This window comes from Leopardus geoffroyi, chromosome A3, assembly GCF_018350155.1.
Source record: "Leopardus geoffroyi isolate Oge1 chromosome A3, O.geoffroyi_Oge1_pat1.0, whole genome shotgun sequence".
In the NCBI taxonomy this organism is placed as follows: domain Eukaryota; kingdom Metazoa; phylum Chordata; class Mammalia; order Carnivora; family Felidae; genus Leopardus; species Leopardus geoffroyi.
In genome coordinates, this window is record NC_059336.1 from 29,453,695 (window position 1) to 29,478,043 (window position 24,349).

The 24,349-nt window shown below is 44.6% G+C and overlaps 1 protein-coding gene across 1 annotated transcript in view; it reads left to right on the forward strand.

Moving 5' to 3' along the window:
* The window catches only part of TMC2 (transmembrane channel like 2), a 56,724-nt gene that overhangs the window by 13,854 nt on the left and 18,521 nt on the right, over window positions 1-24,349 (forward strand). Inside the window, exons 4-13 of the mRNA XM_045447338.1 lie at window positions 1,905-1,995; window positions 5,648-5,729; window positions 6,094-6,200; window positions 8,197-8,295; window positions 12,413-12,555; window positions 13,875-14,022; window positions 16,485-16,673; window positions 19,551-19,730; window positions 21,237-21,386; window positions 23,631-23,759. Coding sequence (XP_045303294.1) covers window positions 1,905-1,995; window positions 5,648-5,729; window positions 6,094-6,200; window positions 8,197-8,295; window positions 12,413-12,555; window positions 13,875-14,022; window positions 16,485-16,673; window positions 19,551-19,730; window positions 21,237-21,386; window positions 23,631-23,759 — 1,318 coding nt within the window. The remainder of the gene's footprint in view (window positions 1-1,904; window positions 1,996-5,647; window positions 5,730-6,093; window positions 6,201-8,196; window positions 8,296-12,412; window positions 12,556-13,874; window positions 14,023-16,484; window positions 16,674-19,550; window positions 19,731-21,236; window positions 21,387-23,630; window positions 23,760-24,349) is intronic.

Here is a 24,349-nt window from a genome sequence, read left to right on the forward strand (position 1 = left end):
ACACAGACCAGGCTTTGACCCTGGGCTCAGGAGCTAAACAGTCAGCCTCATTAATTTGAGACATCGGAAAAAATAAAAACCAGCTTCAGGATTGACCTGAGGTTAGAATGCGACTTTGACTCTTGTCATCTGCCCACGCCTGCGCTGTGGGGGCGGGGTAGGTATTCTTCCGGCCCCCCCTGAGATGGACTTCCTTCCTCACCCGCTTGTGCGGGTCAATCCGGTGGCTGCTGGCAAACTGGGTCTCTGGGGGGTGGGATAGAGGGGGCCTGATTTGTAGCCTTTGCTGATTTCTGTGGTCTAAAGACTCCCACCGTGGCCAATTTCAAGCTACCAACAGTTTAACAGCTCGCGGGTCAAGTTCCTGAATATTTAGCAGTCGGGTCTCAGGCAGGAGTCGGTTCTGACCAACTGATCGGTGTCTGACTCATTCAACATTCAGGCAGTCCACAAATTTCTGGTGAACACTGTGTCCGTTTCCTTTTTCTTCACTGAAGCGTGACATACAGCGCTCTGTTAGTTTCAGGTGTTCAGCGGAGGGATTCGACATTCACAGACATTAGGCAATGCTCACTGCGCTAAGTCCGCCTACCATCTGTCACCATACAACACGCTTGCAATATTATTGACTGTATTCCCTAGGCTGCACTTTATAACCCCGTGATTTACTTATTTTATAACTGGCATCTTTTACCTCTCAATCCCCTTCATCTGCTTTGCCATGTTTGTTTCTATTGCTGCCGCAACCCAAGTTTCACAAGTGTAACCGTTTAAGACCGTGCTCATCTACGTGTTCACAGTGCTGCTGGCCAGAAGTCCAGCGTGGCGTGGCTGGATTCTCTGCTCAAGGTCTCACCGGGCTGAAATCAAAGTAGTAGCAGACGTGAGGTGCCCATGTGGGGCTAGAGGTCCTCTTCTGGTTTTTGCGCAATTCAATTCCTTCCCTTGCTTTCCACGTGGCGTCCTCTTGAGGGGCCCCAGCAACAGAGGGTCAAGAATTCATTCTAATTCCTCCGACTTCCCCTTCTGCCACATCTGTCTGACTCTTCTGCCTTCTTCTGTGTGTAAGGGCTCATGTGGTCACTCTGGGCCCTTCCCGAGAATCCAGGATAATCTCCCTATTTTATTTATTTAATTTTTTTTAAGTTTCTTTATTTTTGAGAGACAGAGACAGAGTGCTAGTGGGGGGAGGGACAGGGAGAGAGGGAGACACAGAATCTGAAGCAGGCTCCAGGCTCTGAGCTGTCAGCACAGAGCCTGACGCAAGGCTCAAACCCATGGACTGTGAGATCATGACCCAAGCCGAGGTCGGATGCTCAACTGACCCAGGCACCCCGGATCTCCCTATTTTAAATTAAGTCATGGGGTGCCTGGGTGGCTCAGCCCGTTGAGCGTCCGGCTTCGGCTCAGGTCATGATCTCACAGTTCATGGCTTTGAGCCCCACATCAGGGTCTGTGCTGATTGCTTGCTCAGAGCCTGGAGCCTGCTTCAGATTCTGTATCTCCTCTCTCTGTCCCTCCCCCGCTCATGCTTTGTCTCACTCTGTTTCTCAAAAATAAATAAATGTTAAAAAGAAAGATCTTTAAATTAAGTCAGGAATCTTAATTACATCGGTAAAGTCCCTTTCGACATTCACGGGTGTACCACCAGAGGGCAAAGGTCATGGGAGCCAAAATTCTGCCTACAGGTGCCTACCATGTACTAAGCACCATTCTTAGCATTTGGGAAACGTCAGTGACTGAAACAAATGCCCTACCTTCACAGAGCTTACATTCTAACTAGGGGTATAAAAACACGTAAGGCTTCCAGCCACATGTACACTCTCATAGTTCAGATTTCTTTCAGTTTGGGATTAAAGTTCTGCCTCTACCCCCCTCACCCCCACTTTTTTTTTCCTAACCAGAGAGGCCCAAGAATTTGTGGAGAAGTATGAAGGAGCCTTAGGAAAGGGGAAAGGCAAGCGACTCTACGCCTACAGGATGCTGATGGCTAAGGTGGGTGATAGAGAGGCAGCAAACCCCGGGGAAGGGCTTGCTCAGCCTCTGAACCTGGGTGACATCACAGGCACCTGCCCAGCCTCTGCATTTGTGTCCGGCTCCCCGCCAGATCCTCAGCGCGAGGTCCAGCCAACTGACCGATTTGTCCGGGAAAGGAAACGAACTGTTTCCTGTCAATTTCTCTACATTTATCTGTGAGGGCTCCGGTGTATCTGAGACTCATTTCCTCCCCAGTGAAGAACTAAGCTCACAAAATTGATGCGGTTAAAAAAAATGAAAATAAAATAAAATAAAATAATTGATGAGGTTAAAACCACTGGGATCTTATTTTCCAAGCCCCAAATCAGGACAGTTCGTTCGATAAATCATCTATTTTTATGCAACACCTTGAGCGTTTTTTCCTGTATTCCCTGTTCATGGGTGTGTTTGAGTTTTAACTTTTTCTTGGGGCCATTTTGATATTTCATATTCTTCCCAAAACTCAATCATTTAATTAAGATCTTCGTATATATTACCAGAAAGTTGCAGGTGGTGGTCCCATAATTTTTGGAACTACATTCTGTGTATGTTGGGTTGGAGTCTTTTTATTCCTAACATTCTCTTTTCTCCTTTTTCTTAAAATTTTTTTAGGTTTATTTATTTGTTTTAAAAGGCAGACAGACAGAGAGGCAGAGAGAGAGACAGAGAGAGAGAGAGAGAGAGAGAGAGAGAATCCCAAGCAGGTTCTACACGGTTAGCACAGAGCCCAAGGCAGGGCTTGAACTCACGAACCATGAGATCATGACCTGAGCTGTTTTGTCTCCTTTTTCAATTTTACTTGCCCAATAACTATCTTTGGGTCATTTTATTAATTTGATCTAGAGACTATTTACCACTTAATAACTGCACACTTAGGTCTTCCCCCCACCCCCCACCCCAGCTGAGGAATGTGCTCTTCTAGCATATCTTTGCTAAATGATTCTGTTTAATCGTGTTTCCCTGCAAATAGTTCTAGTTCCTTCCTTAGGAAAAGGATGGCTGTCCATCCTCTGTATTTACCTTCCCTCATTGTTTTAAATTCTTTACTTCCTCTCTTTGCATTCTCAGAAATGTCTCAGGTTTATTCTCAATATCACTGAACCCATTTTCTTCTGCTTCAATTATAGGCTTTATTATATTATTATAATGTTTCTTCTCCTTCAATTACTGGGCTTTTAGTTACCTTGTAATCCTTCCATGCCTCCCTTACATTCTTTTTTAAAACTCAAAGTGTTATCCTTTACTTAGAAACCACATTTCTTGTATCCTGTTGTGAATGCAGGCTCGTTTGTCAAAAATTAGTTATGGAGCCTAGAGGCAATGCTTTTCAAAAGTTACAAAGAGGTGGGGGCACCTGGGTGGTGCAGTCGGTTAGGCGTCTGACTTCAGCCAGGTCACAATCTCGAGGTCCGTGAGTTCGAGCCCCACGTCAGGCTCTGGGCTGATGGCTCAGAGCCTGGAGCCCGTATCTGATTCTGTGTCTCCCTCTCTCTCTGCCCCTCCCCCGTTCATGCTCTGTCTCTCTCTGTCCCAAAAATAAATAAACATTGAAAAAAAGTTACAAAGAGGTGTGTCCCCTTTTCCTTGTTCTACAATACTATTTTTCAGGCCTCGCTGGCTGTTTTAGTCATCCAGATCTGGATTTCACGCGCGGACAGAATGGGTAGCTTGCCTGTGTCTTACTTGCCCGCTATCAGAAAGCCTGTTTCTGTACCCAACCGGAGACAAGCATATCTCATCGCCCAGTTCTGGGAGAGCAGCTCCCGCCTCACCTGGCTCTGAGAAAGGGAGCTGAGGTCTTCTCCTGCCCGCGTCCCATCCCAGTTTTCTGATTCTCTAAACCAATGAGGGATAAGAGCTTCACTACAGACCTTCCCCAAGGCCTTCTCGGCCTCTGCCCCACCTCTAGGGCATCACTTTTCAGGCCGAGATGCCCACAGCCTTGAGGGGCTGTCAGCTGGTTGCCGAGTGATCAACTAACTGGCAGGCCGTCCCCAGGGGCCTCCCTGAGCCATGTTCATTACCCCTATTGGCCTCAGCCTTGCAAGCCTTCATTCTGTACTGATTTTATCAGCATCCCGACAGGGGATTGATCTCTCAAGGGAGGACTCCTATTAATAAAGCTTCTGAGACCGATAGGTAAAACCAGGTGGTGGATTATTAATTTACAAGGAGAAATAACCGATGACAGAACTAGAAATGCGAAGTCCACATCAGCAGTGCCTTTTATTTTTGATAGTAGAGTTACTTACACGGGTGGCTAAACCATAATCCCAATTCCATTTTATTAATTCGCAATGACAAAACACTGCGTTCGAAACCAAAATCCTCACAGCCCAGGTGACAGGCAATGCTTTCCTTAGAGACAGGCTTCCATAGAAAGCCAAATAAGCCAAAGATTAATTTTTTTTAACGTTTGAGAGAGAGAGAGTTCGAGGCAGGAGAGGGACAGAGAGAGGGAGACAGAGGATTCAAAGCAGGCTCTCGAGATCATGACCTGAGCTGAAGTCAGACACTTAACCAGCTGAGCCATCCAGGCACCCCATGCCAAAGCTTGGAATTTTGAGCGTGGAATCAGAGCTAGGGAAGGCAGATAAAGCCATGGGACTGGAGTGCCCAATGTCCACAGTCTGCTATTCCCCTTCTGGTCTTAGGGATATCTCTGCCATTGTTCTCAACCAGGTTTTGCCCTCGGCTCGTCTTCTCTGTTGCATCTGTGACCACCGCCCTCTTCCACAGATGGTTTCCTTCCTTATATAGCAGTCATCCCATCGGGTTATGGTCAAAGCCTACAGATCTAGAAACTCATCTGATAAACTTCCCTTTTGATCCTTTAGTGAATTTACATGGGAAACCTCATTTCCTTCAGGAACATGTTCTTAGGAGACCCTTATCATAATGGAAACTGACCTTAGGGTCTTCTCCCTCCTACCTCCTTGTCCTCTGTTTTCTGTGAGTTGTTGTTTCTGTTGTTGTTGTTCAATTCCAAATGGATTCATTGCCAGGGAGTGGGGTTGTTGGAGAGCAGTCCCTTGAGAGCTAACCAATTTTCACCCAACCAGCAGCCAGACAGCCACTCAAGTTCCTGACTGGTACGAACTCTGAGTGTTGGACCTGGAAACAGACCATGGAAAGAAGCAAAATGCCTTTCTAACTCCTTTCAGCAAAAACAAAAAACAAAAACAAAGAAACGGGCTGTTGTTTCACCAGGAGAAGAATGGAAGCCATGGTTTGAGGGGGTTTACCCATTTTACCAGCACCGCATTGGAGCGACAATTCCTATCAGATTTAGACACCTGAGTGTCTGTTAAATGTGGGTTTGAGAGCTACGAGACTTCTTTTTGCCCTTCAATTTTTGTTTTAAGATTAAAAAAAAAAGTTGTGTCAGAGGCTGCTAACCCAGTTTGATCCCCCAAACCAGACGTCCTATACAGAATTCCTAAATTCATATATACACGGTCCAAACTTGACATTTTATCAGCGCCACAGACCAACACAAGACTTTATGTTGTCCTGGTTTCTCTTACCCTCTGCTCCTGATTTTGGTGGTGATGTGTCAGCATCAGTGTGTCCCCCCCAGGCCCCAAGGCAGGATGGTAATGAACTGAGTGTGTTGCCTGTTTAATTTCAGAAGTGGGTCAAGTTTAAGAGAGACTTTGATAATTTCAAGACTCAGTGTATACCCTGGGAAATGAAGATCAAGGACATTGAAAGTGAGTATTTTGGTGTCAGCATTTGTAGCTGGTGTGCTAGAGTTTTCCAAGGGCTTGGGTTGCGTTCGTGACCAACTGATCGGATTCTTTCATAGGTTCTGTTGTACTGGAAAACAGAATGGGCTTGGAACTAGTCAGACCAAGATTTAAACTGTGTTTCTTCACTGTCTGACTGTGGGAGTTTAGGTAGAGTGGTTAATCCCACAGAGCCTCAGGTCATTTATCTGGAAAAAGAAAATGGAGATGAGAACATCACGTTCCACAGCTGATGTGAAAACTGAATCCGTCACCCACACAAAGCGCTTGGTAGTGCTAATGTCCTCCTTCGGCGGCGCTTAAATCCTACCGTCTTTTCTCTCCCCAGGTCACTTTGGTTCCTCGGTGGCATCGTATTTCATCTTTCTCCGATGGATGTATGGAGTTAACCTCGTCCTTTTTGGCTTAATTTTTGGCTTAGTTATAATCCCAGAGGTAAGACAAGGGCTTCCTATATCTTCAGATAGCGTTGAGGCTTATCATGACACCATCCTCTTTAATCAAATACTCTCTGTTTTACAAAGAACCAGTCGTTCATTTTAGATTCTATACTCCCATCAATTGCCCAGATAGTTCAGGACAAAGCATGGAACCAAATACTTCTGTTCCTAAATTAAGAAGTGGACCCTACACTTTTCTATCTTTTGTTTTACTTTAAGATCAGTAGAGAATTAATATCTTAATAAGTTTTTGTTTGTTTTACTCTGAAAAAAAAAAAAGAGATGGAATGCATTCTATCATAATTTATTACAAAACAAACAAAAAAAATGAACCCTCACGAGGCGCCTGGGTGGCTCATTCAGTTGAGCGTCTGACTCTTGATTTCAGCTCAGGTCATGATCTCACAGTTTGTGGGTTCAAGTCCCATGCCAGGCTCTGTGCTGACAGTGAGGAGTCTGCTTGAAATTCTCTCTTTCTCTCTCTCTCTCTCTCTCTCTCTCTCTCTGCCCCTCCCCCGCTCATGCTCCCTCTCTCTCAAAATAAAGAATGAAATAAACTTTAAAAACAAAACCCTCACATTTAAATAGCACTCCTCACTGTTCTCCCACTATACCCTTATCACAGATGTAAGTACATCCTTACCTACTGATGAGTAATTGAGAGACAAAAACGGAGTAAGCAAGTTATGTAAAGTCACACAGTAAGTTTGCAGTGAATGAGATCCCAGGTCTCCAGTGTGGGCCTGGAATCTTTCCCAAGGGAAATTTAACAAATTAGAAGATTTCTGTGAGGAATACCATCAAGCATTACAGGACCAATATATGAGTGAATAAACAGGATGACTTATTCTTGGAAGGGAAACTTAATACCGTAAAAAAAAAGTCGATTCTTCCTAAATCAATATGTAAAGTTCATACAATTCTGATTTTTTTAGAATTAAGGATGCAAACACAGGCGTATATATTAAAGTATTGATAACAGAACTAGATACATGCAAAGAACTAGCAATATTTCTAATGTCCAACAAAAGGTAATTTGTTAAGGAAGTTTATGGTAGATACATGTGGTTAGATATTTTGAAGTCATTTTATTTTGAGACATACTACCTGCCGTATAGAATTGGTCATAAAACGGGGCGCCTGGGCAGCTCAGTCGATAAGCATCCGACCTCGGCTCAGGTCATGATCTCTCAGTCTGTGAGTTCGAGCCCCACGTCGGGCTCTGTGCTGACAGCTCAGAGCCTGGAGCCTGCTTCGGATTCTGTGTCTCCCTCTCTCTCTGCCCCTCCCCCACTCACACTCTGTCTCTCTCACACAAATAAATAAACATTAAAAAAATTTTTTTTAAAAGAATTGCTCATAAAACAATAAAACAATATTATGCTAAATAACCACACTAATATATATTTTATTATATATGTTTATATATTTATTTGATATTCATGTTTATATATGAATTTATATAACTATACATTTATATAATATAAATTTAAACAATTATATATAATAAAAATGTATACAATTATATATAATATAAATGTATATAATTATATATGTAATATGAATTTATATAATTGTATATAATATAAATTTATATACTTATATATTATATGTTTATATAATATAAATGCATATAATTATATATAATATAAATGTATATAATTCTATATTTTATATATTTATCTAATATAAATTTATATAATTTATATATAACTCAGAAACAACTACGAGGAAACATACGAATATCTAACCGTCATTATCTTCGGAATGTAGAGGTGATAGGGAATTTTTTTAATGCTCTCCTGCATTTTTTCACATTTTCTACAACGAGTATGTGATAGGTCTAAAACCAGAGAAGTGATTAATGTCATCTAAAGGAGAAAATGGGTATGTCCTGCTCTAAGAAGGGAAATATTTCACGCCGGGTATGAATGTCTCCATGTGTTTGTATTTTCTCCACACGTCATCATGTCGTTCTGTCCCTTCACAAGGTACTAATGGGCGTGCCCTATGGAAGTATTCCCAGAAAGACAGTGCCTCGGGCTGAGGAAGAAAAAGCCATGGATTTTTCGGTCCTTTGGGACTTTGAGGTACCATCACTAACAAGCCAATGCGCTTCTATTCTGTGATTGTGAGACCTAAAAGATTGCATGGATGTGTGAAATATTGCATTGAATCACTGGAAAACCAGTGCTTTACTCAAATGGGGTCCCCCACTATGCAAGATGAGCTAGCCAATCATGTCCTCCTAAGTCCCCTCCGTGGGTCCTTTCTCCAGCCACACACTGCCCCCCTCTCTCTGCCAGATCCACCTAAATGATCTTACAGGGTAGTTTTCTCTCCCCACACCCACCCACATTAAGACTCCAGGGCTCTCGCCAGTTCAGCCGTTCCCAAGCTTCACATGGCATCCTCAACTGAATGTCCTACCTGCTCCTGAAATTCAATGCCTGTCCAGCCAAACCCACATCGCTTTTTTCCATCTCCTTTATTGGAACCACCATCCATCCGAACACCGGTGTGAAACCTGAAAGTCATCCTACACTTCTCCCTCTTCCCCACCACCATGCCCCACAACCAATCAACCACTAAATCTGAGCCTTTCCCCTAAACCTATCTTGACTCAGTCCCCTTTGCCCCATCCCTCTCGCCTCTTCTTCCAATAATGTCCCCACCGTACCAGGAACATGTCCGAATCTTCTACCTCTGCTCCTTGCTTTGACTTGGCTCCTAAAATCTCCATTCCCTCTGCTGCCAGTGTGATCTTTCTGAAAGGCAAACCTGGCCCTCTCACTTCGCTACCTTGGATATTCATCTATTCCCGTTCCCAAATGGAATAAAATCCAGTGTTCTGAATCAGGTTTACGAAAGAACCGTTCACCATCTGGCCACTCCCTCCCTCTCCAGCTCCATTTCTATCTCAGCCCTCACACCTTATGTTCCTGTATTTGTCAAGTTTGGGGAAGATCCCTGAACCCATCACATATCATTGCCTCCCTGCTTCAGCTCAGGACACTGCCTGAAACGCCCTTCCCTCCTTTTTGAATCCCCTCACCTCCATGCCTCTGGAGGGCTTGGTCTGTAGCTCCAAGGAGTTCCTGAGGCTGAGAGGCCCGGCTGTGATGGTTCAGGCAACAGGTCATTGCTGCTGCTATCCTTCACACTCCTAGGCAGGTTCGAGACCTCTCAGGTATGCGTGGAAGTGAGTTGGAGTATTTTTCTAAGACTTTGGAATAAGTGTGTTTCAAATAATACTACACAACTAAGTATTATATACAACTACTACCGTGTATTACCACTAAGGATTTCCTTTATTCTTTTTTTCTTTCATTTATTTATTTTTTGAGAGAGAGAGAGAGAGATTGCATGCACGCATGGGAGGGGCAGAAAGAAAGAGACAGATCTGGAAACAGGCTCCGTGCTGTGAGCGCAGAGCCCAATGGCAGGGCTGAAATTCACAAACGGCGAGATGACCTGAGCCAAAGTCAGACGCTCAGACGCTTAACAGACTGAGCCACCCAGGCGCCCCTCCGTTGTTCTTTATTTCACTCAAGGACTCCTATGGAATATCCTATATGCCTAAAACAAACTGAATTTACTCAACGGTAATCCTCTGTTTTGTTGTCGCTGTTGCTCCCAATGGGCAAATTTTCTTTTTCTATTTTTTGTAACACGCTGTTTAAAAAAGTAATCTCTACCCCCAGTGTGGGGCTCAGAGTCACAACCCCAAGATCAAGAGTCACATGCTCCACCAACTGAGCCAGTCCAGGTGCCCCTAAAATGTCTCAGGCCAGAATTAAAGTTTTGGAGAACTTCTATCCATCACCACGAAGCGACAGTGTCCGTTTCTCAGTGATTAAATCCTTTTCTGATGAGATCAACAAAGATATTAACAAAGGTGACTTTTTAAATACGGTGTAAGAAGTAAGTATGTCAACATTTGGCAGATTTTTATAACGTACGGAACCATTATGTTCCACGTGACCAAATACATGATGTTACAGAATTACGTGTGGGTAAAAGATAGTACAGGATGGAACAATTAAGCTTTAAAAACTTTACATCTCGAGATAATTTTTGAAAATCTTGGGACAATTTGAAACTTACAGAAGAGCTGCGTAAATAGCACAGAGTTCCCATGTACACCCCCAGCCAACTTCACTTTATGACACCATCTTACATGATCAAAACTAAGAAATTAATCTTGGTAGAATAGTAACTGAAGTGTGATATTTATTTGGATTTTGCCAATTTTTCCACTAATATTCTTTTTCTATTCCAGGACCCAATTCAAAATCTCATACTGTATTTGTCATGTCTCCTTAGTCTCCTCCAAATCCATGACAATTCTCTGTCGTTCAGTGACCTTGGTACTTTTGAAGAGTACTGGACAGTGGTTTCAGAGAAGGTCCCTCAATCTGGGTATCTGTTCTCTCACGATTATAGTGAGGTTATACATCACTGGGAAGCCTACCACAGAGATAATATGCCCTTCTCAGGGGGTCAGATCGGGGTTACATTATGCTGATGTGTGTTACTAGTGGTGATGTTAACAGTGACCAGTTGGTTAAAGTCGTGTCTGCCAGAATTCTCTGCCATAAAATTAGTATTTTTCTCTTTTTAATTACTCGGTACTTTGGGGAGTGCGATGGATTTTAATATAACAAGGTATGAAAAGTTAATTACGTGATTCAGATTCCACATGACAACTAACATTTAAGATGACCGTTTATTGAGCTTAGGTATCATATCAAAGAAACAACCCAGGGGCCCCGGGCTCAGTCGGTGGAGCGTCCGACTTCGGCTCAGGTCACGATCTCACAGTTCGTGGGTTCGAACCCCGTGTCAGGCTCTGTGCTGACGGCTCGGAGCCTGGAGCCTGCTTCCCATTCTGTGTCTCCTTCTCTCTCGTCCCCTCGCCTGTTTGCACTCTCTCTCTCTCCCTCTCTCAAAAATAAATACACATTAAAAAAATTTTTAAAGAAGAAACAACCTTAGGTATATGAAGAGACTGTTACGATTTGCCTCCCCTTTCCAGCTACATATCTATGTGAGGCCAGAATAACCCCCGCTTTACATTCAGCAAAGATGTCAAAGAACTGCCAAAATTCTAAGCTCATGTTACAAATAAAAAGTGTACTGATTATACCTAAAACCAAATTATATCTGAAAACCAAACCAAAACTTGAAGTTCAGGGGTGCCTCGATGGGTCAGTCAGTCGAGCGTCCCGCTCTTGATTTTGGCTGAGGTCATGATCCCAGGGTCCTGGGATCGAACCCCATGTTGGGCTCCATGCTGAGTGTGGAGCCTGCTTGAGATTCTCTCTCTCTTTCCTGCCCCTCTCCTCTGCTTGTGCACGCTCTCTCTTTCTCTCTAAAAAAATAAAATTAAAATAAAGGGGCTCCTGCGTGGCTCAGTCAGTTAGGCGTCTGACTTTCGAGTTTGGCTCAGGTCACGATCTCACGGTTCATGAGTTCAAGCCCCACGTTCAAGCTGTCAGCACAGAGCCTGCTTGGGATTCCCTTTCTTCCTCTCTCTCTTCCGCTCCCCCACTTACACTCGCTCTCTCTCTCTTTTTCTTTCTGTCTCTCTCTCTCAAAATAAATACACTTTATAAATAAATAAACTTGAAAAAAAAAAGCAAAAATCCTAAATAGAAATGAAAAAAAGACTTGAGGCTCAGATTCGACTGTGAGTCTTATAATGTATAGTTTTCTCTGTAAGTTTTGCACTGAGAAAGCTCACAGACTCCCACCTGCTTCCAGAGTGTTAAATCAAGACCCTGGCATTGTGGGGGGAAAGAATTTGGACGTGTGTGCGTGCCTGTGTGCGTGCCTGTGTGCGTGTGCCTGTGTGCGTGCACACGTGCCTGTGTGCGTGCACGCGTGTGCACACACACACACACACACACACACACACACACATCCCCTTATCCCCAATTTTATCCGGGATGTTAGTAACGCTCTCCTCCTCGTCCTGTATCTGTAAGCATTCTGTATAATGGAGAATAAAGAGAACAAAGGAGAGACATGGAGACATGGATAGACTCGGGAGCACTGGGGGAAGTAAGGTACCCACAATTCTTCCTTTCTCCTCTCAGACTCCCATTAACCCTCTGAGAAAGACATTCCCGGTAGAATGAAAGTGTCTGGTGACTATATGCACGAAGCTTACAAACCCAGAGCGTTTGATCTGCTGTCCCGCAGGGCTACATCAAGTATTCTGCTCTCTTCTACGGCTACTACAACAACCAGAGGACTATCGGGTGGCTGAGGTACAGGTTGCCCATGGCTTACTTTATGGTGGGGGTCAGCGTGTTCGGCTATAGCCTGATGATTGTCATTAGATCGTAAGTATGACCGTGTCTTTCACAGGCTTTTCATTTCCTTCACACAAACATCCCGCTCCTATGGCCACTCTGTGCCTGCTCACCTTCCTGTGGGAATTTAGAGAGAAAATAAGGAAATGAAGAATGCAGATATGGATTGTCGTATGTAGTATAAAAGGCATAAGCAGGGTAATAGGGGAAGTTTGGGGAAATGGAATAGAAGCATCTTTATACGATGCTGAGAACTGCCAATCGCACTGAAAGTCTGGGGGACAGCATTGTACGCAAAGGAAGAGCATGTGCAAAGGGCCTGAGGCAGCAAATATCCTAATGAGTTCCAAAACCTGTCAAAAGGCCAGTGTGGCTTGAGAGGGAGCAAGTACCTGATAAGGTAAGACCAGAGAAGTCTTTGAGGTCTGTTTTTGCTTTCCCTGGAGCTCAGCTTCCTCAAAAAAAACAAAAAAAAAAAAAAACAACTCTCCTGCTCCTCTGTAACTCTAGCTTGCATGTCAGCACTGAGCCCCTCACTTATCGACAAAACAGCGTAAAGGAACGTATATGGTGCGATTAACGATGGGTTAACAATGGTGTCCTCTCTAGCCCCAACTCCACCTGTCTCTGTGGTCAGAAATGGCCTTTTAATTCGTCGGTGCCTCTTCATTTGTATTCTCTGAAGAAAAACCTTGGCCCATGAATTGCCTTCTTCGAAGCCAGGGGACCCCAATCAGCACAGGCTGGTGCAGGGTGGGGGACACCGTCTCCTGCACAAACCTGACTACCAGGGCCTACCCACCCTTCAGCAAGGCCGTAAGAGGTCATTCCTCCCAGAAGCGTACGAGTAGCTGCGTCTGCAGGAGAAGAGTGGGGCACTCTGGGAGCCTGGATAGGACCTCTGAAAGGGCAGTGTGCGGGCCCAGCATGGCTTTCTATCACATCATCTTGGGGGAAAACGCTGCCGTCCGCCAGGGCCTGCCCTGAACGTGACAGTAACCACCAGGTGATAGGCAGCCTTCCGGCCAGCTCCATCAGGCAACAAAGAAAAGCAAGGAGATAAGCTTGGCCCTCATGTTGTTACATTTTCCTCCTGCTATTATCCCAGATAAGTACAGAGATATGGAATGTTTCCCCGATGAACCAGAAAGCTAACTAAACCCCTGGAGTAGCAAATCCCGAAAGCCAACACATGAGACGGAGAGGCGCGACCTGTCCTGGCTATCGTTAGCCCAATTCAAATCATGTTGGCTCTCTCCTCCCCATTGGATGTCTGCCATCTGTGCCCCAGACCCGCTGAGGCCAAGGTTCCCTGGGCAGTCATAACAGCAGTGGTGTGCACCCTACAGGATGGCCAGCAATACCCAGGGCAGCGCAAGCGAGGGGGAGAGCGCTAACTTCACCTTCAGCTTCAAGATGTTCACCAGCTGGGATTACCTGATCGGGAATTCAGAGACAGCCGACAACAAGTATGCCTCCATCACCACCAGCTTCAAGGTAGGTGCCTAGAATAGTTCCTACTTCCTGGGGGGAGCTTCGGGTCCCGCTGGTCATTAGGGGACTTCACCCAGCTAGGGCATGGTGGATAAGATCCCCCAAGTAATTTGTGGTAAGAGCTCTACCAGAAGTGTGGGCCTAGCTCTCAAGCCTTCCGGAAAGGATGCTCAGGACTGATACCCACCATCTGTTTTTTAATATGGCGGAGACTCATGGATGCTGAGACCTGGTCCTGCCTGTTTCTTCGTGGAACTCTTTTCTGCCAGAGAGAGTAGAAGGACTCACGTGGGGCTGCAGTTCTCAACCTTTTATGCACGATGGAATCACCTCAGCAGCTTTAAAAATCTTTTGGACCCAAACCCCCAGAGATTCTGGTGTCATTGGTCAGGGGCTGGGGAATTCCTGGCAATGGATTCTTTCGAAGCTCTCTGAGAGATTAGAAAACCTAGAAAGAGTAGCGAATGCTGGTTGTGGGAGTCAATTAAATGTGCAACTCCAGGGGCGCCTGGGTGGCTCAGTCGGTTGAGCGTCCGACTTCGGCTCAGGTCATGATCTCGCGGTTCGTGGGTTCGAGCCCCGCATCAGGCTCTGTGCTGATGGCTCGGAGCCTGGAGCCCGCTTCGAATTCTGTGTCTCCCTCTCTCTCTCTGCCCCCTCCGCACTTGTGCTCTGTCTCTCTCTGTCTCTCAAAAGTGAATAAACGTTAAAAAAAATTTTTTTTAGTTGTGCAACTCCATACTTAATTATCTCATTGATTTGTCACAAAAGATATGTGAGGTGGCCTATACGTCTCTATTTATTTTAAAAAATAGAAGCAGACCTAAGGGTAAGCAAATGAATGAAGGCAGAAACTGGTATGCCAAAGCACTGTGCATCTTATTTTTTCCTCCATGACTGTAAACACCATTCAGAGCTATTGATAGTTCAATATTTCCCCCATGCGACCAGTCAGACTTTCTTCCCTCACGACCTGCCAAAGGTCAGATGCACGACATCAGCGTGCTTGTCTTCTTCCCTCCCCTCTCTCCTTGCCCTTCCTGGCCGAAGAGGGCTGCTGCAATGCAGACAGACGGCAGGGGCACCCACCAGGGGCAGAGCTTGGGCTCAGCAGCTCACTACATGGGTTTCATGAGCCCATAGTCCTGACAGCTTGGCAGTGGGGAGCTCCGGGAGCTGCCTGGGTTCTCCTCCCTTCTCCTTCTCCCAGCACCGGGGGCCCATTGACAGAGCATCCAAGGGCAGGAAAGGGATCAATGAGGGCTCTGCCTCTTCCTCCAGGCCTATCTGAGAAAGACAAAGAAGGTCAATGCCTATGAAGCACTTTAAACATCTGGGAAGGTGAAAGCTGCTTCCCTGAGTCTATTAAAACCAGGGATAAACCCTTACATAACAGGACACATGTGCCAACAGCATGAGCTGAGGTATATTAACGGGTTGATAAATTAGTTAAATCTGAACCTGAATATAGTAACTGTTTATTGAGTGGAAAAGTCTCCTTCCAAGTACTTTGGAAACTGGGAGGCCTCATTTACCATCTTTGGTCTGCCATATACTGCCATCTTGTGTCTTCATAGAGAATTACGGATGCAGGATGCAAAGTTTATAATAAAAAAAAATCTACTGTATTTTTATATACTAACAGCAAACAATTGGAAAAATTTTTTTAATTCCATTTACAATAAAATTACATGAATTACATAAAATTCTTAGGAACAGAGTTAACGACAACAAATATACAAGATGGCTACGCCAAAAAATATGACATTCCTGAAAGAAATTAAGAAACTTTAAATAAATAGATATACCATGTTCATAGACTAGAACAGGGATCAGCAAATTATGGCCCAGGGGAAAATCCAGCCTCCTGCCTATTTTTGTAAATAAGATTTTATTAAAACAAAGCCATGCCTATTTATTGCCATATTGTCAAAGGTTGTTTTCATGGAGTTGTGAGAGAGAGCATATGATTTGCAGAGCCCAAGCTATATACTATATGGCTCTTACTAGAAAATGTTTGCTGGCCCCTGGATTAGAAGACTCAATATTCTTAACATTTCATTTTAATCTATTTAATCTATACTTTTAAAACAATCCCAGTCCGACAGTTGCTGAAATCTTTCCGGGCCTTAGTATCTGAGATATGGGTAATAATAGAAACTACTCCATTGGTTTGTTTTGGGGATTAGGAGAGATAATGCAAAGCAAGGGTTTAGTACCACGTCTGGCATACAGTAAGTATTCAATAAATCTAAGCTTTTGTTATCACATGTTCCAAAATAACAATAACAATAAGCTATATCGTCTTAAAGAAAATTATTCTCCATAGGGCAACAGTGCTCTGCACCACCTCCTTTGTATTATATCATTTATGAAAATATAGTAGTCATCTCAGGAACCCAACAGCAATGGTTCCTGTTGGTTCCTGGCCTGTAATTATTCACATCTCATTTCCACACATTAAGGAATCGATAGTGGATGAACAAGAGAGTAACAAAGAAGAAAATATCCATCTGACAAGATTTCTCCGGGTCCTGGCCAACTTTCTCATCATCTGCTGTTTGTGTGGAAGTGGATACCTCATTTATTTTGTGGTGAAGCGATCGCAGGAATTCTCCAAAATGCAGAATGTCAGCTGGTATGAAAGAAATGAGGTAAAGAGGACATCTCTGTGGAAGTGAATATTGAGGGCAAACACAGAAATTATACTCATTCCTATGCCATTCTGCTGAATTAATTGAAAATCTGGATTATGGGACATGTTTTAAAGAGTGAAATTACATCCCTTTCTAGTCAGGTAGCATGAACATTTGAACCAAGAGTCACCTCTTATAAGGCTTTTGTAGGTTGATAAAGCTGCATTATAATTAGCATGTCAGTCAACTGAATAGTCAGTTGTCTTAGCACCAATTATTAAAAAGGTGATCCTTTCTTCACAGCTCTACAGTGCCATACATCAAAAATCAAGTATCTGTTAATGTGTGGGTGTGATTCTGGGATCTCTAATCTATTCCATTGGTTTATTTACCTGTTCCTGCACTAAAAACACACTGATAAACTATGGCTTTATAGTACGTATTGATATCTGGTAGACTGAGTTCCCTCCCAACAAGATCCGCAATAAGATGCATTGAAGTTTCATTGTAATTATATTAAATCCGTAAATCTCTTTTGGCAATTTAATCTCTTAGTAGCTAGCAAAAATGGCTACAAATTCTTCCCCTTATTGTATTCCTATATTTGTTTGCAATATGATTTTCTAACTCCTCTCATGAAGAGGTGGAATCTGTTTCCCCATCCCTTGAATCCAACTAGGCTTGGCCATGTAAGCTCCTTTAGCCAATGAGACAGTAACACCCATGATATAAGCAGACTTGAAAAGGGCTTGTGTATTAGAACTTGCTGTCTTGGAAACCCCGAGACCTCCACCATGTGACTAGTTCCAGACTAGCCTATTGAATGATGAGAGATACAGGACCATTTATCTCATCATTCTACATTATAGCCAGCCAAAGACCAGACATATGAATGAAGCCATCAGCCATCAGCTGACCACAGATACACGAATGAAGCCAGGTGAGGCCAGCAAAAGAACCACCTACCTAAGCCCAGAGAACAAAATACTGACCCACAGAATCATGAGCTACATAAATTAAATAAAAAGAATCTATTTCCTCCCACAAAGCAAGAAAGGATAAAAAAAGAAATATGGAACTTATAGTACAAATGTAAAGCACAAGGGGCGCCTGGGTGGCGCAGTCGGTTGAGCGTCCGACTTCAGCCAGGTCACGATCTCGCGGCCCGTGAGTTCGAGCCCCGCGTCAGGCTCTGGGCTGATGGCTCAGAGCCTGGAGCCTGTTTCCGATTCTGTGTCTCCCTCTCTCTCTGCCCCTCCCCCGTTCATGCTCTGTCTCTCTCTGTCCCAAAAATAAATAATCGTTGAAAAAAAAAATTAAAAAAAAAATCAAATGTAAAGCACAAAATCAGACAGATTTAAATCTAAATCTATCAGTGATTATAATAAATGTAAATGGATTACAACTACAGTTTAAAGGCAATGATAATTGGATCGAATTTTTTAAAAACTACATGCTATTTACAATGAACCTATCTAAAACATCAGGTCACTAAGCTGTGAGGGGGATACAAAAGATGCTTGAGATGGATTCTGCCCTTAAGTGGATTTTGTAGTTTCCTTAGGAAGCAGATTTGACAAGAATAAACCAAAGTACGAACAGAAATAGGCTGGAATAGTGATCAAATAAGATGTTTTGGGTTACAGATGTGTGGCAGGTGGAGAGGCCTATGTGAGCTGGAGAGACAGAGGGAGTTTGTGGCAAAGGCAGGAATTAGGCTGTGCATTAAAGAAACATGTGAAGAAAGGTAGTGGTGGAAGAGATGCAGTGATGGCTTTCCAGGTGAGAAGCACTGCGTGAGCCGGTGTGAAGGTATGAAGATGATGAGAAACCAAGCCAACAGTCAGTGTGACAGAATGTGAGGGAGTCAGAACCAGCCCAGAAGAGTTGACCCACCTGTACCTTGGTCAGCAGTTTAAGGATTTACTCTCCACTAGATGAGCCGTTTTAATTTCAGAAAGAATGTTCTACTGTGGTCAGGTTCAGTTACACGAGTAGGATTCTCCCAAAATTGGAGCCAAAATTTAGTGCTTACCAGGCTCTGGGCTAGTCGACTTACATCCATCATCTATTCTGACTCTCACAACAAGAGCTGTCTTTCCCACTTTATATGTGAAGAAACGAGCCTGAGCTCCTATCTCTGAAGAAATTATGTAACTTTTCCTAAATTACAAAGCCAGCAAATGATAGAGCTGGGGCTCAATCCCAGAGAGCTAACTCCAAATGGCATACTCTATTTTTAAAATTTTTTGTTAAGTTTATTTATTTTTGAGAGAGAGAGAGAGAGAAGAGATGAAGAAGGGGCAGAGAGAGAGAGAGAGAATCCCAAGCAGGCTCTGCACTGTCAGCACAGAGCCCGACATAGGGCTCAATCTCACGAACCGTGAGATCATGACCTGAGCTGAAATCAAGAGTCAGACTATTAACCAACTGAGCCACCCAGCACCCTGAAATGCGATACTCTTAACCACATCTCCCTGCTATTAGTTCCCTCCTGTGATTTGAGCTGCCTGTCTTCCATGCTCCTGAGATAAGAGCTACCACAGTGACTCTTGCCCAGCTCATGACTTTTACAAAACACAAAACACTGTTCCATATGTTAATTCATTTATTTCTCAAAGAAAGGTTGTTATTTCTATCAAGACTAATGGCAACATCATGAGAGCAACCAGTCACAGAGCAGGTTTGATGTGTGGGACATACAGTGACTGCTCACGGTGTGTTGGTCCCTTAGCCAAGGCCACACAGCAAGTTGTGGAGACCAGAGGGCATCTCCAGAGGCAGAGGAGGGGGCAAGAAGGAGATGGGGATTCATGGCCCTAGGGAGTGCAGAGACGGTGGCCAAGCAAGTGATATTAATGGCACAAGTCATCCAGGCTTTCCTGATTTTCTCAGGTAGAAATTGTGATGTCCCTGCTTGGTATGTTTTGTCCCCCTTTGTTTGAAACCATCGCTGCCCTGGAGAATTACCACCCACGCATTGGACTGAAGTGGCAGCTCGGACGCATCTTTGCACTCTTCCTGGGGAACCTCTACACATTTCTCCTGGCCCTGATGGATGATGTTCACCTCAAGGTAAAGACCACCAACTCCCCCTAATCCCTCGTGCCCACGAAATTTCCTTTTTCCACTGTAATAATTTCCTTATGAGTAATTCCTATTAAGCGAAGAAACTTTGGAAAGTTGAGGAAATGCAAATGAAGAAAAAAATATCCCCAGAATCCTATGACCCAAAGACAACCATTGTTAACATTGCGCTGCAGGTCTTTACAGTTTTTTCCTTAGTTGTCTTTTTTTACATCATATACATGTCATTTGGTCCCCTTAATATTTTATCTGCAGCCTCTCCTATGTTGTATCGTAGCTGCCATAAATGTTTACCAGCCAAGTAAGTGTCCATTGAGATGATATGGCATGATTGACCCAACCTTTCATCACTGCTCACCTGACGGTTATGGAGCACCCACTATGTCAGGCCCTGAAGGTGCAGCAGACAGCAAGACATGGTGCTGTTCCAAGGGTATTCACATCTAGGGTAGGAGACAGACTCGTTCATTACAGCGTGCTGTGGCATGTGCTTCGATGGGGGCAAGCCCAGGCAGCATGGCAGTGCATAGGAGGGACTCCAGATTTCCCCTGCCCAACCTGAGAGTCTTACAAGACACTGGAAAAAACAGAGGGAACAGCTGGTCCACACAAGGAACTGCAGGATGGCTAAGAAAGGAACGGAGGGAAGAAGGGGAAAATGAACCTAAGGGAAGGGTCAAATGATGATGGTCCTCTTCCCCACCCCTTCCTCCTCATTATTGGGCTGCATGAATTTTTACCTGAGGTTATCGGAAAGCTATTGGAAGGTTCTAAGCATGGAAGTAATTGTATTTGTCCTTTGTCTACCCCTCCACCTTCATTTCTGGCTTTCCTCCTACCCCAGTGAACTGCTCTCTTCTCCTGAACCTCACATTTCTTCCCCAGGACAAAAATTTCTCTTGCCTGTCTCTCCACCCTTCTCCCCTTCTTTGACTAGTTGACTAATCCTCCCCAAGGTTTTGTCTCAGATGTCACTGCCTCCAGGAGATTCTCTGTGGCCCCCAGGGTCTGATGTGGATTTCCTTGGTCCCCAGAGGATATTTCCCATAGCTCTTATCCCTCCGTCTCTGTCACCTACTAGACTGTGAACTTTCTGAGGAAAGCCTGTCTCTCTTGTGCACTCTTGTGTCACCCTGCCTTGCATGCCCGGAATAGACTCTCAAAGAAATTATTCTCAAAAGAAGAATGAATGACTGGATAGTTGGATGGATGGTTGGATGGATGGTTGGATGGATGAATGGATGGATGGGTGGATGGATGGATAATAACTTAGAAAAGACAACCTCGTAGAAAAGACCCAAGGACTTCAGCCAAATGCCCCCCTCTCCTGTACAGACTGAAAGGCTGGGAAGGTATTCTTATAAAGACTGTTGAGGGGTAGGACAGAGGCTAGGTGGTAGGGTAGTGGCATATTCTACTTTAATTGTTGTTCCCATGGAAACAGTTGGACCATCCTTGGCTCCTTCCAATCCACATCTCCATCTTCCATTTTAGCTTTCTAATGAAGAGAAAATAAAGAACCTCACTCACTGGACTCTGTTTAACTATTACAACTCCTCGGGTTGGAATGAGAGTGTCCCCCGGCCACCACTGCACCCTGCAGATGTGCCCCGGGGTTCTTGCTGGGAGACAGCTGTGGGCATTGTGAGTAATTTTGCTTCCCTGAAAAAGTGATCCCTGTTCTCAGTTCTTTGTTATTTCTTCCTTGATGTTTCTATTTTTAAGCCACCGAAATGTCAAGCCAGTATTTCTTCGGAAAGTTTCACCTTTTCTCTTCTCCCTTTTTTTTCAGCATCCCACATATTTCTCTGAATGCTCTGTTCAGCAGTCTAATGGCACTTGTATTCATTTAGAGTTTTACTGCAGATTTCACTGAAAGCCTGAGGCTTCTCCACCCGGAAATAATGAACAAATACTCCTAAAAATTGAATGCAGGATTCGTGTGCGTATATGCCTCTGTGCATTTTTGTAAAGAGAATTAATGGTTTGGATTAGTCTCAACAATTAATAACTACCCTTTCTCCTAACCACTGTCACCACTGTTCCTGTGGGTCGCACCGTGTGGACTTCAAAGGCTAATGTCTTTCGCCTTCCTGGGCAGACACTTAAAGTATTTGCAGGCAACACAGAGATCAGCGGCCCTCTTTTCCTCAATTTTTGCACAGGATTTCTATTCGTACGCACCCCACTGAGACGCAGAGTTTATCACTTGTTCGTGGGCTCCCTGAAGAACCCACTCACATCCACCCGCATCAGACAACAGTGTTTTTTTTTTTTTTAATTTTTTTTTTCAACGTTTATTTATTTTTTTGGGACAGAGAGAGACAGAGCATGAACGGGGGAGGGGCAGAGAGAGAGGGAGACACAGAATCGGAAACAGGCTCCAGGCTCTGAGCCATCAGCCCAGAGCCCGACGCGGGGCTCGAACCCACGGACCGCGAGATCGTGACCCGGCTGAAGTCGGACGCTTAACCGACTGTGCCACCCAGGCGCCCCAGCAGTGTTTTTAACTGAGGATGGCGAGGTACAATGAAGGAGGGGATTACATCACTCAGTCCATCAAACACTGCCTATGAATCCACGAGCAGATGTTTTCCTGCTGCACAGTGTCCTTCCCGTGTGGCCCTGAGGGGCCTTTTCTCCCTCCTGCCCCCGCCCCCCGAGCCTTCCCTCCATGGAGGGCTCAGACTCACCATTTCTTGTCTCCTCCAGTCCAGATTCCCCCATACTCTTTAAATCCTCCTCTTCGTTATTGTACAAAGCAACCCAGCTTCCCTAGCTCATGCATTTCTAAAGCCCTCACGTGTGTAACAGAGAAAGCGTCTTCAAGTCAATAAAACCCACCCTCCTTAGAAGGCCGAAGAGAGTTTATTACCTACATGGTGCCTTTGGAGTATTCTGCGATAGAATGTCTCATTTCCTGCCTAGATGCCCATCGCCGTTCCCAACACTGATTAAAGCTTGTCTCTTTCTGAACCTGTAGCAATGACGAGTGTGAGCTGTTAAATACTGCTCACCTGTACCCTCCACCACCTCCACCCCAGGCCCCAGAGCATCACCTTGCCCAGACGTGGAGACCTGATACATGTTGATTTGTCTTTTACTTAGGAGCATTAACTTGAATTATTATTGAGGAATACTACTGAAAACTCATCAGCCGTCCATCCAGCATTTATTAATCATCTTGGAGGATGCAAACAATGAATAAAGCAGACCCTGCGCCCCATAGGAACTCCAAGACGTCTTAAAAATTGTGCTAATGCCTGGTGGATCTTTTCCACTTTTTTAAATTAATAAATTATATTCCCCCTATAAAGCAGAGAAAAGCTTTGCTTTTGGCTCTTCCATTGTGTGCCTCGTGTGAAATCTGCATTATTATCTCCATATAACAAGCAAAACATCCAATTAGCAGGAGATGAAGAATGCTGGCTGTTGTCCTGAGGGCAAGTGGTCAGATTCAGTCTTAGCTGGGGGCAGCTGCATGTCAGAGGAGGTGGGGGAAGCAAGGAGGAAGACTTCAGATCCTCTCTATGTGCAACTGTGCTGATAAGTACCATATACTGGGCCTTGCCAATGTGCCGGGCAATTCGCATGCATAATCACTAAGCTTCCCAATAACCCTGCAAGGCTGATATCATTATCAGCTTCGAGAGGCCCCGAGATTATTCCAAAGCAATGCAATTGGTAACTTGTAGAGCTAGGACCTAAAAATAAACATTTTCCCAAGCCGAGGGGCCTTTTTCTGCACTACCTCTCTGTCCCCAAGAACCAGAAGGTCGCAGAGAAGATTCAGGTGGGTGAGGAAGACTTTGCATGGCTGCAGTCCATTGGAAGGGATCGGCAAGGTTTAACCTTAACCATGCCCTTTTCCTGTGTTCCGCCTTGCAGGAATTCATGAGGCTGACGGTGTCTGACATGCTGGTAACCTACATCACCATCCTGCTGGGGGACTTCGTGCGAGCTTGCTTCGTCCGGTTCATGAACTATTGCTGGTGCTGGGACCTGGAGGCTGGGTTTGTAGGTCACCGTTTCAGGGACATTTCTGCAAGAAGGCATCTCAGCCATCCTGTCTGATATAGCCAGACGCATTCCTAGGCATTTATTTAGATAATTGATGCCAATCTCTGCTCTGTGAAGTATTGACGTATCCCATGTGTATGTCCTTTAAGTGTCATATTTGCCTTCTCAGAGGAAACTCCACTTCCCCCACGCCCCCATGTAATTAACAATGCAACCTTCCTATCCGGGAAATGGGGGCATTTGGTCTGGGGAAAAGTGGATCCCATGCTTCAGTGCTGAGCAGACGGTAGTAAAGAAATGCCACAGTGGCATCGCCTCTCATTCGAGAAGGCAAAGAACACTAGCCTTTGAAGTCCGCACTGAGCAAGCAATAGGAACGGTAATGGAAGTGGACGAGGAGACAAGGTAGCTCGTAATTTTTGAGACTCTGTGAAATCTCGGGGTGGGAGAGGGCAGATGTGGACATGACTGTTTCAGAAAGTCTTGGAACACCCAAAGAACACAGTCGCCATTGGTGCAGTCTTCTGGGTTATGCTTTGAGACACCTCTTTGGACTCATTCCCTCCACCTGGAATACTCCTCTTCCC